General features: G+C 53.3%; 1 protein-coding gene across 1 annotated transcript; it reads left to right on the top strand.

Annotated features, from left to right (window-relative positions):
* The first annotated feature begins 1,348 nt into the window (after nucleotides 1-1,348).
* Nucleotides 1,349-10,647, top strand: KRT71 (keratin 71). The gene is given in 9 exon segments (NM_001131706.2): nucleotides 1,349-1,853; nucleotides 4,241-4,455; nucleotides 5,130-5,190; nucleotides 5,756-5,851; nucleotides 6,236-6,400; nucleotides 6,570-6,695; nucleotides 8,047-8,267; nucleotides 8,962-8,996; nucleotides 9,817-10,647. Coding segments are annotated over 9 exon segments (1,572 nt in total). The 5' UTR covers nucleotides 1,349-1,412; the 3' UTR covers nucleotides 10,029-10,647.
* Nucleotides 10,648-11,168: the final 521 nt, after the last annotated feature.

Genomic DNA, 11,168 nt, shown 5'->3' with positions numbered 1-11,168 from the left:
GAGCAACTGGAGTCCAGGCTCTTCCCCTAAACCATATGAGAGAGAGCCCCAAGCCAGCCTGCTTCCAGATTTTCTTCCCTCCGGTGCCCCACCCAGCCAAGAGCTGCAGTTCACCCATGGGGCTCCAGCAAGGATCTCTGGGCAAGGGTGATCTTCAGGGACAGAGCTGCCTTGGGTTTAATAGGGCCACAGCGGCAATGGCGATCATGGGAGTAGCTGGGGCCAAACACAGGAGCCAGTGGCTAGGATGCAGGGGCCGCAGCCAGAGTTTCTGGGGCTGGCATCAAAGGACTGTTTGGAGTAGAATGACATCGTGCTTACTGGGTCGCCCCCATTGGGTCTTTCTGGCCTGAGCCTGCCCGCAGGCTTGCACTCCTGGGGAGGGCTCAGCCAGCCTTGTTCTTGGCCCACTTGGGCCTGGACAGATGCAATAGAAGTTAAGTTTCATGCTGATAACAGCTTCTTTATTTGAACTCTAAACAGATGATTACTGTCCTCAAGTTGTTCCTAGTCTTATTAGCAGATACACATTGGAGGAGAGACAGAAATGATGAAGTGGACCACCCGGGAATCCCCATAACCCTTCAGGCCATGGGCCAGCCTCTGTCTTTGTCTTCTCTGTACCTCCTTCCAGTCGAGTCTCCGAATTTCTCAGCCACCTGCCCCAATTCCATCCTCCTTTTCTCTTCCTCATTTTCTCTGGTGGTTTGAAGCCTCCAGCCTGCTTTATTATGGGCGTTTGAGGGGGGTGAAGTGAGGATAATTCCCATGGTTGGCTCTGGCCTGGGCTACTCCTGTCCCATGCTAGCGAGAGGGTCACTCCACCTCCTAATACCCGATGAGTGAGAGCAGCTGCCCTCTATGGATTATGTTCCAGGAGGCCTGGGGAGAGGTGACGCCTGATCAGTCCCTTTCCAGGAAGGAGGAGAACAGAAGTTGGAGGCCCCAGTACTCTACCCAGTGTCCTGAACTGTCCAGGAAAGTCCATCCTGTCTTCACCTGCTGCATCCCCAGGAGGAAGCCAACAACCCAGAGAAGATTAATCAGGATAGGGATGGTGCATTGCCAGTGACATCCCCCTGGCAAGGCTGGGGCCTGGGGCAAATTACCCTATAACAGCAGGTTAATTAGATAAGACCCAAATTACATGAGCAAAGCTTGCAAGCCCAGCAATTTGAAGGTTTCATGTTGTTTCAGAGGTGGAGAGGGCTTGATCTCTAGCTCAGCATAGAGAAAATGACTTCTTGCTCCCAGGCAAGCCAAACCCACGAATTAAGCTCTTGACTGCCCATCCACAAGCCCCAGTGCCAAGCACATATAAAGGCACCTGCCAGTCCTCACTACAACCAGCAGAACCTTTTGGGATTTTGCCTTCCTCCCTCCTGCATCTGAGCTTTGTCTCCACCAGCAACATGAGCCGCCAGTTCACCTGCAAGTCAGGAGCTGCCACCAAGGGGGGCTTCAGTGGCTGCTCGGCTGTGCTCTCGGGGGGCAGCTCATCCTCCTTCTGGGCAGGGAGCAAAGGGCTCAGTGGGGGCTTTGGCAGCCGGAGCCTTTACAGCCTGGGGGGTGCCCGGAGCCTCAATGTGGCCAGTGGCAGCGGGAAGAGTGGAGGCTATGGATTTGGCCGGGGCCGGGCCAGTGGCTTTGCTGGCAGCATGTTTGGCAGTGTGGCCCTGGGGCCTGTGTGCCCAACTGTATGCCCACCTGGAGGCATCCACCAGGTTACCGTCAATGAGAGCCTCCTGGCCCCCCTCAATGTGGAGCTGGACCCGGAGATCCAGAAAGTGCGTGCCCAGGAGCGAGAGCAGATCAAGGCTCTGAACAACAAGTTTGCCTCCTTCATCGACAAGGTGGGTCTTCTAGGACCTGGGGAACTTGTGAACAGCCTTCCTTTTCTCTTCTTGGAACATAAGATTTTGTTACAGCAGGAGAGATTGAGGTTAGATGTGAGGAAGACTTTACTGTGGACAAGGTAGGTACATCCCATCAACAGGGTGACCTGTATAAGGTTCTCTGTGTTGTCTTTCCAGAGAGAAAACAGAGGCAGGTCAATTTCTACTGGCAGAGGCTTCTCAGGGCTCCCAGCAAGGGATGTGGTCCTTCCTCTTGAGGGCTAGCTTGGTGCCATTGCTAGGCCTGCAGGCCATGTGCAGAAAAGGCCTGTGAGAGCCAGTCTCACCCAGAGTAAGCAGGGAAGCTGTCCTCCTCCCCTGGCATGCTGTCCTGCCCACTAGTCACTTGCCCAACGGATCAAGAGCAGCAGGAAGGGGCCGCTTCAAGCCCTCTGATTGGGCATTTGCTCCAGTCAGTTGAAGACTTTCTTGAGAGGCAGAAGAGGGCACTGGGGAAGGGGACTCCACAGTGCTCTTGTGTCACTGCTGGCCAGCTGAGTGGCTCTGGGAAGGTTATTTGCTGTCTGTGTCACCATCTCCTCATCTCTAAAATGGAGATAATAACCTCCGTCTTGGGGTTGTTGTCAGGCTTATAAAAGAAAATGCAGATGAAGATCTTGTCACAAGCCTGACGCACACTAAATACTCCAAAAATGATTGTGATTGTGACTCTCATTTCTTATCTCTGGAAGGTGGGGGAGGGAAGCTCGGTGGAGGAATCAAAGGTGTCTAGAGACCTGAAGAGATGACACAGTCCAGATAGGCCCCCGACTTCTGGCAGAGAAGAAATGATTATCCCTATTGTATGAGTCACTGAAAGCATGGAGGTAAATGGCATTCCCAGGGTCATTTGGGGAAAGGGAAGGGTGAGGCTGGACCCTCAGCCTTTTGCCTCCAGACCCAGAGGAGGAGACTGGAGGGCTCTGTTGGCTCTGTGGCAGTCAGGCACCAAGAACGGGTCAACCCAGGACAAAGTCTATGGGTGAGACAGTCATGTGGCCATCAGAGCTTAGCCAGCTCCTACAGCTCAGACTTCCTGCCTGGAGGAGTCCCTCCTGCCCTCGGCTCAGCCTCAGGGGCTAGGACTGGCTCTGTGGCTTCTTATTCTTCTAAGCCTTTTCATATCTGCAAGATCAAAGTGTTCTGAGATGGGGTCTGGGCGATGGGAGTGGACTGATTGATTTTTGGCTCTGCTGGTCAAAACCTACAGAAGGATAAAGTCTGGAGACATGGGAAGAAAGATGAACATGAGGATGGTCACATCTTTTTTATAAAGATGGTCTGCCCAGAGGGAGGGGAAGGAGGCTGAAAGGCTTGGACACTTCCCAAATAATTTCAGTCTCCAGAGATCAGTCCCTTAACCTCAGGCAGCCAGAGAAAATGGGTAAATCCTTTCGGCATCCAGATGTGTTCAGTAGTGCAGGTGTGTATTGTGGTGTCTCAGATGCAGGATTTACTCTGTGGTTAATGCTCAGCCTCGTAGATCACATGAAAAATTCAGGATTGGTTAAACCAGACCAAATGCTGGAAGACGGGCTAGAGGCAAATTTTCGGGGAATAATTCTATCTCGACACTGAATCTTAGATAGTTTTCCCACGTCTGTGTTTCTGATTTGGGGGAAGACAACCCTATTCAAGCAGTAGTTGTGCTCATGTAGATTAAGGGAAGTCACATTTTAAAAACTGTGCTCCCCATCCCCAAAAACCAAACAAGAGGTGTGTATGGACATCTCCTTCTGGCCGGTTTCCTGGCTCAGTGAGGGGCTACAATGGGATCAGGAGCTCCATCTGTCCTTCGTGTTCCATGCGCCATGCTTGTTGCAAAGAAGATGGTTCTGGGAGCAGGACCAAAGAGGGAGAGGAGGGGCTATAAGCAAAGATGAAGCTGGTGCCTGCTCCAGACATTTAAAATACCTAGAAGCCCTTGGCCCAAGCCTTACTGAGCTCTGACATGCCCTGAAATGAAGAGCAGACTTTTCTTCAGGATGATCAACCTGTCCAAAATGGTAGACCCATCCTAGTTTCTCTGCTGGTATTTTCAATCACAGCCAAGCCCTGAGTTGGTGCAACCATGGAGGGCGCTGGGTGATTGCATGCATGGGTTACAGGGACATGTGTCTAGATTCAGTTCCAGGCTCCACTGCTTCTTAAACTGTTGGGCCTTGGAAAGAGCCGAAGTTGCTCTGTGTCTCAGTTTTCTCTCCACAGCAGAGGGTAATGATTTGCCCACCTCTTTCAGCTCTATTGAGGAGAAAATGCAGATAGAAGCTTTACACAATGCCCTGTGAGAGACACGTGTGACTATTACTGCTGGGGTTCAGCACTTTCCGGGATTTGGTTTCCAGGTGCGGTTCCTGGAGCAGCAGAACCAAGTGCTGGAGACCAAGTGGGAGCTGCTGCAGCAGCTGGACCTGAACAACTGCAAGAACAACCTGGAGCCCATCCTCGAGGGCTACATCAGCAACCTGCGGAAGCAGCTGGAGATGCTGTCCGGAGACAGGGTGAGGCTGGACTCGGAGCTGAGGAATGTGCGGGACGTAGTGGAGGACTACAAGAAGAGGTGAGCAGGAGGAGACCCCCTGTAACTGGACAACTGCCCCTGTCCCTCTGAGGGACCCCTGGCAGTCACCCCAGCTTAAATGTTATGGAGGTCGGTGGGGGACATTGTTCTGGGTCATACCAAGCAGAATCACCCCAACAAAACTCTGGAACTTGCTCTCTGCTCCTCCAGCCTCTGGGCTGACTCTTACGACAAATGCCCAGTGAGCTGGGCAGTGGGCAGAGGGTTTTCTCTGGCTCTGGGTTTAGGGAATGTTTGGGGAAACCACTCATGTTCTCCTCCCGTGTAAGAGGAGGGTTAAGTGCATCTGGCTCCAAGACTGCTCTCAAGGGTAACTGAGGAAACGCAGATTGGAGCACTTTGTCATTTGTAAAGCTGTACTCAAATTCGGGGAGGGCAGTTCACATCTTGCTTCCTCTGAGAGTCCTGCAGGGCATTCGCTCCATGTGCTCCTTCCTCATTTGCCAAGCTAGATCTTTAAAGTCTCATTCTTCCAAACTGGTTAGCCTGTTCCCTCCTCCAGGAAGCCTTCCCTCACTTACCCCTGCCCAGTACTTTGCAGCCCCCAGCACCTGTATCTTCTGATGGACACGCTGCTCCTTGCTCAAATGCTGCCCTGTGCAAGCAAGGGCTTTCAGTGAGATATTAACCAATGAGCCCTCGCATTCCCACAGGTATGAGGAGGAAATCAACAAGCGGACAGCAGCAGAGAACGAGTTTGTGCTGCTCAAGAAGGTGAGGGGAAGGCAGGTCCTGAGTCTCGGGGGCTGGCCTGGGACCTGGAGGAATGGAGCCTGCCAAGGTGCTCTGTTAACCCCCCTCAAGGTGAAATGATTCAGGAAGAGCAAGGTGAAGGCAGAGAAAACTTGATGAAAGACTATCCAGAAACAAGAATGAAAAGGCAGGGAGGGTGCTGGTGAGAGGAAGCCTGATTGCATGTCCAATGCAGCTGTGGTTTGAACATGGAGAAGAATACAGAGGACAACACTGAGGGGCTCCCCTGCAGCCCCGGGACCCGGCTCAGACACCACAGGCGCTTCATTCCCGCTGAGGGAACAGATTCCCAGGGTGGGGTGGAGTAGGGCTGGGCCTTTGCTCCTTTGTCTTCTTTCCCAAGGCAAAGTGAAGAGAAGAGAGTGACTCCTTCCTCACTCAGGGAACCCAGGCAGGGATGGCTGTTGCCTTCTTGGCTGTACCGGCAGTGACAGGGGATGGCGGGGGCATCAGGCAACCAGAAGGGATGGCTGTTGCCTTCTTGGCTGTACTGGCAGTGACACAGGATGGTGGGGGCATCTTTCAGGATGTGGATGCGGCTTATGCCAATAAGGTGGAACTGCAGGCCAAGGTGGAATCCATGGACCAGGAGATCAAGTTCTTCAGGTGTCTCTTTGAAGCCGTAAGTCTGTCTACCCACTTGGTTCATCTAGGGGAGGCTGGTGGGTTAAACTCTATTCTAGGGGCTGCAGGAGACATGGAGGCCCCAGCCCTCAGTGAGACCCCTCAGTTAGCCAACCATCTCCTGCATCAGCCTTGCGAGGCTCCTAGGTCTGCACCCTCTGAGCGGGAAGGGAATGGGCCAGGCCCTTGCTCCATGGCAGTGGGAATCTGTCTGGGCCCAGCAGAGAACTTGCTTTGCCGCAAAGGAAACAGCCCTGGAAGGCAGCAGCCTTGGGTTCCAGCCTCCAAGATGGCATCACCAGAATTTGCTCATCTTGTGTGGGGGTGGTGGTTGGCCTCCACCAGCGGTTGAGCCGAGAGACCATCTCTGTGTCCCCTGCAGGAGATCACTCAGATCCAGTCCCACATCAGTGACATGTCTGTCATCCTGTCCATGGACAACAACCGGAACCTGGACCTGGACAGCATCATCGACGAAGTCCGCGCCCAGTACGAGGAGATTGCCTTGAAGAGCAAGGCCGAGGCTGAGGCCCTGTACCAGACCAAGGTGAGCTGGGCTGAGGTGGGGCCAGGGAGAGTGATGCTAGCGGGCAGCAGATGGAGACAGATCATGCCCAGAATAGAAGCAGTGTCCCAGTAAGTGTCTGTTGTGTTCTGATCCCGAGATACATGCACTCCCACGACACACTCATGACTCTGTGCTTTGGGGTCCCCAGTTCCAGGAGCTTCAGCTGGCAGCTGGCCGGCATGGGGACGACCTCAAAAACACCAAGAATGAAATCTCGGAGCTCACTCGGCTCATCCAGAGAATCCGCTCAGAGATCGAGAACGTGAAGAAGCAGGTGAGAGCACCTTGGCCTTCGCCTGTGGTCAAGTGCAGGCGAGCATGAGTAGAGGGGAGATGAGCTGCTGAGAACATGGGCCTCCCAGATCGCTGCCCGGGATAAGAGAGGAGGCCAGTGAGGTCGCTGCCTCAAACACCTGGAGCAGGATGTCCCTGGGGGCTATTCATCTCTGACTCACTCCAAGGACCTCGGCCTCGAAGCCCCTCCTTAGGAAGCCTCCTCAGCACTGGGCTAGGACCTTCCCCCAGCGATGTACACTCCTGGCACCTGTGCTTCCCTGTATTTGTCACACTTCCTGTTATTACTGACACTGCCACTAGACTGAAAGGGGGCAGGGAGCTGGCTGCTTTGAACCCTGTTTCCCCAGCATGTAGCACAGTGCCTGGCACATAGTCGCAGCTTGATAAACATCTGTGGAGTTAATGACTGAGATGGAGAAATGGGCTCAGGGAGCACCCATTAAGGTGCGTTGTTAAGGATTGACTAGGGACTACTCCCAGGAATATAGGATGCAGCCTCGGCTTGTAGGTGAGACACAAGATGTACATATATGACAGCAATGGCAGCGGCACCTATTCTTCTATCACACTTCATCCTCACCAAGACCCCGAGAGGCAACAGTTGCCCTCACTGTTGTTACAGATGAGGAAACTGAGGCTCAGAGAGGATAAGGGGGTTACACAGCTGGTAAGTGGCAGAGCTGTGATCTGAACCAAGGTCTCCTGACTCCTAGTCCAGTGCTCCCTCTATTCTCTTGTGGGCTTTAACACTTAGTTGCTTTGTGACCTTGGACAGGTTACTTCTGCTCACTTCACAGGGTGTTGCAAAGACTAAATGCACTAAGTTATGTCAATGGTATGTACAGTATTGAGCCTGGTGCTGGCACACACTAAGTGCTTGGCAAATAATAGTTGCTCCCGGGGTGTGTCCTTCCCCGTCCCCCTCGACTGTGGTGCCATGCTCCTGGGCAGCTGCTGCCCTTGCGTCTGCCACAGCATATTCAACCATCTCTCCTCCCAGACCTAAACAACTCGAGAGCATTGCTGTCATTCATTTAGTGCCCTTGGCACAATATGGCTGAATAAATGTCTTTATGCCGAACTAAAGTGGCGCTCAGGAGGGCATGGCTGCATGATTTCCATCACCCACACATCCAACACAGGGAACGGGGCTAGAGCTAAGGAGGGAGGTGCCAGCCCCAGAAGGGGCTCTGCTGCAAGGAAGTGTGATGGTGTGTGTAGGGTGGAGGCGGGCCACTCTGCCCCACTCTAAGGACCCAGAGGGATTTGGATGTGGATGGTTGCAGTGGCTCCTCCAAGTTTTTTGACTTCACCAATTCCTTCCTTAGGCTTCCAACCTGGAGACTGCCATCGCTGATGCTGAGCAGCGGGGAGACAATGCCCTGAAGGATGCCCGGGCCAAGCTGGACGAGCTGGAGGGCGCCCTGCACCAGGCCAAGGAGGAGCTGGCGCGGATGCTGCGCGAGTACCAGGAGCTCATGAGCCTGAAACTGGCCCTGGACATGGAGATCGCCACCTACCGCAAGCTGCTGGAGAGCGAGGAGTGCAGGTGGGCGAGGCATGCCCAGGCAGGAGGGCCCCAGGGGTTTGGGAAGACCCAAAGGAGAAAGCCTAACACATCTCAATCCAGAAGAGATGAGTTCTTAGGAAGTGATGGGGTGATGAGCATAGAAATAATGATAGTAATTAACAATACTACCATGAGTGGTCATGAGTATCCACTCAGTAGACTGTGAGAGCTTGCTTCATGGCAGGCACTGTGCTATGTAGTAAGCTATGCAGATTTGTTCATTCTTCTTGGGCATACTAGAAACATCCACCACCCTACTCCCTGCAAAACCCCATTACTCTATTAGGCATTCTTGTTCCCTCTTCCTGATCTGTCCATGTGCAACATGGGCTTGTTGGGGGTATGCCGGGGCAGCCACCCCAGCTTCCCCAGGGCTTTACAGGGGTGGCAGGCTGGTGTGTGGACCTGACACTTGGGAGGTGGATACACTGCCCCCATGTGTGCAGCTCTTGTATACTATTGTTTGACTAGGGTTGTTGTCTGATTACCCCAAAGATTCAGGGGTAGTCTCCAAAACTTCTCAGGCTCTGCTTGCATCAAAGAAGCTTTGGAATTTCCACAGGTGCCTGTTGGGTTCAAAAACCCACATAAGGCTGATAGTGGCAGTAGCTTTGAAGAGACTGTGAGCTGGATGACTTCTCTTCTCCTCTTATTTTATTTCTCTCCTTAACAGGATGTCAGGAGAATTTCCCTCCCCTGTCAGCATCTGTAAGTATTTGTATACTTTGACCTAAAATTGTAAAATCTGCAGACTGGAAAGGACCTTAGTGACACCCTCTGTGTGTAGATGAGGGATCTAAGAACCAGAGAGGGAAAAGCTTTGCCTGAGATCACAAAGCCAGATGGCAGAGCCATGGCCAGAATCGGCTTTCCTGACTCGCAGGCCAGGCGTCCTTTATTCTTATCCCTCCGACTTTCTGTTCCTAGGGGATGGCAGCAATGGAAAGCTATTGTCATGGGAAAGCAAGGGTCATGTTGCAGAAAAATGATGCATGGGTCTGTGTGAGGCTTAGCTAGTCAGGTTTGCAAACTGCAACCAGACCTGGGCTTGGGAAGTAGGGAGAGCTGAGGGAATGAGAGAATGAGGGATCTCAGAGGTCAAGCTGGCAGTATCAGATCACTGCATTGCTTAGCAGGGCTAAAAGAGTTAAACCAGAGCTTGGGAAAGATGCCTGCTGTGGGACAGCTAGCAGGAGGAAGAGGTTAGAGGCTGGGAAGTTTAGCAAAAAGGCTAATAGAAAGGGCAGTGGGTGGGGGTCCAGGAGGACAGGTAGGGGTATTGGTACCTGGACCAAGGAGTAGGGCCTCTGAGCATTAATGGGGCAAGACTCAGCCAGATTGGATATAAGCTGAGCAAGCCAAGGACAGAGCATTAGGGAAGCTGTCTTTGGTACATTCTCCCCAAGGGGAGGGAGCGGGTGTGCACCTCCCCACTCAGCTCCTCCAAGAAGAGCCCTGTCTGCCCTGGGGAAAGGAGGCCTCCTCAGCTCTCTGCCTGAGTGGGTATTGGCTTCGGCTCCCCCTGCAGCCATCATCAGCAGCACCAGTGGTGGCAGTGGCTATAGCTTCCGGCCCAGCACGGTCAGCAGCGGCTACGTGGCCAACAGCAGCAACTGCATCTCTGGAGTGTGCAGCGTGAGAGGCGGGGAGGGCAGGAGCCGGGGCAGTGCCAACGATTACAAAGACACCCTGGGGAAGGGTTCCAGCCTGAGTGCACCCTCCAAGAAAGCCAGTCGGTAGAGAAGACTGCCCCGGACCCTGCCTCATTCCATGACCCAGCTCTGGATTCCACACTGTACTTCCCACAGCCCACTCTCAGCTCCACCTCCACCCTACTAGTCCTGCTCCCGTACACCTGGCACTGGCCTTGGCCACCCACTTCTCCCAGCCTGTGTCTTCCTGATCCTAGGAAGGCCTGGATGACCAAGCTTGGTAAAATTCCTCCCTGTACACACCCTATTCACTCCTTGGCTGTGGTCCCCCAGCTACACCACCAGCCCAGGTCCCGGCTGCCAGCTTTCCTCCTCTGCCCGGCCTCTGGCTCAGTTGCTAACTACTCTGCTGGGCTCCCTGGGTCTCTGCCCAAGGCCCTGCACACACTGGGGCCTAGCATAGTTCCTGCCTATGCTAGGAGCTGGCTCTGTGTTCAAGAAAAGGAGGACTGAAGGACAAACACCAAGAGTGGCCCAGTCCCCACCCCCACATCTAGCTCAGTCTCAAATCTGAGTGGGACCAAGTGCAATTCAGGGCCTTTTTCTCCACTGACCTGCACCCAGAAGCAGAGAAGAGCAGGCACTGTTCACTTTTCCTTTATTCTTAACGGCCTTCCTCTGTTGCATCCTCAATAAACAGCACAATCACATGGCTTGGTCTCTGAGTATTCAAAGTATGCACATGCACCTCAATTCACTCACATGAGCGTGCACCATGTACATTCGTGAATGCATGAAGCACAAACATACACACACACAAGTACATCACTGTGTATTGCCCATGCAGCCTATATGTCTGTGTTAATTTTCATGAGGCAAATGGGGTGTGGAGCAGGGTCTGGGAGGAAGGGCAGGGAGGGAGGAAAGGAGAAGCCCAGAAAGAGTGTGCATGTACTGGCTGGAGGCTTCAGCAGATGGACACTCACAAACTGTGTCCAGTGACAGAAATGGTCATGTTCCTGACCTGACCTTGCCTCTTTCTGAGACTGCACCTTTCCTCGTCGGAAGGTGGGCTTAGTGCACAGGTATTTGCATTTGTCCAGCCCTTTCCTCACTGCTCAGAGGCCTGGCCTCCTGCAGGGGTCAGCAGGTGGGAGTCCCACACTCTTGGCTTCTCAGATGGAAAGATAAGTAACAAGTCTTGGAAGTTGGGGCTGGTGTAGGGAGG

This window comes from Pongo abelii, chromosome 10 (assembly GCF_028885655.2).
Source record: "Pongo abelii isolate AG06213 chromosome 10, NHGRI_mPonAbe1-v2.0_pri, whole genome shotgun sequence".
NCBI classification, from domain to species: domain Eukaryota; kingdom Metazoa; phylum Chordata; class Mammalia; order Primates; family Hominidae; genus Pongo; species Pongo abelii.
Note: the sequence above shows the minus strand (reverse complement) of the source record. Positions and strands in the feature narration are given on the sequence as shown.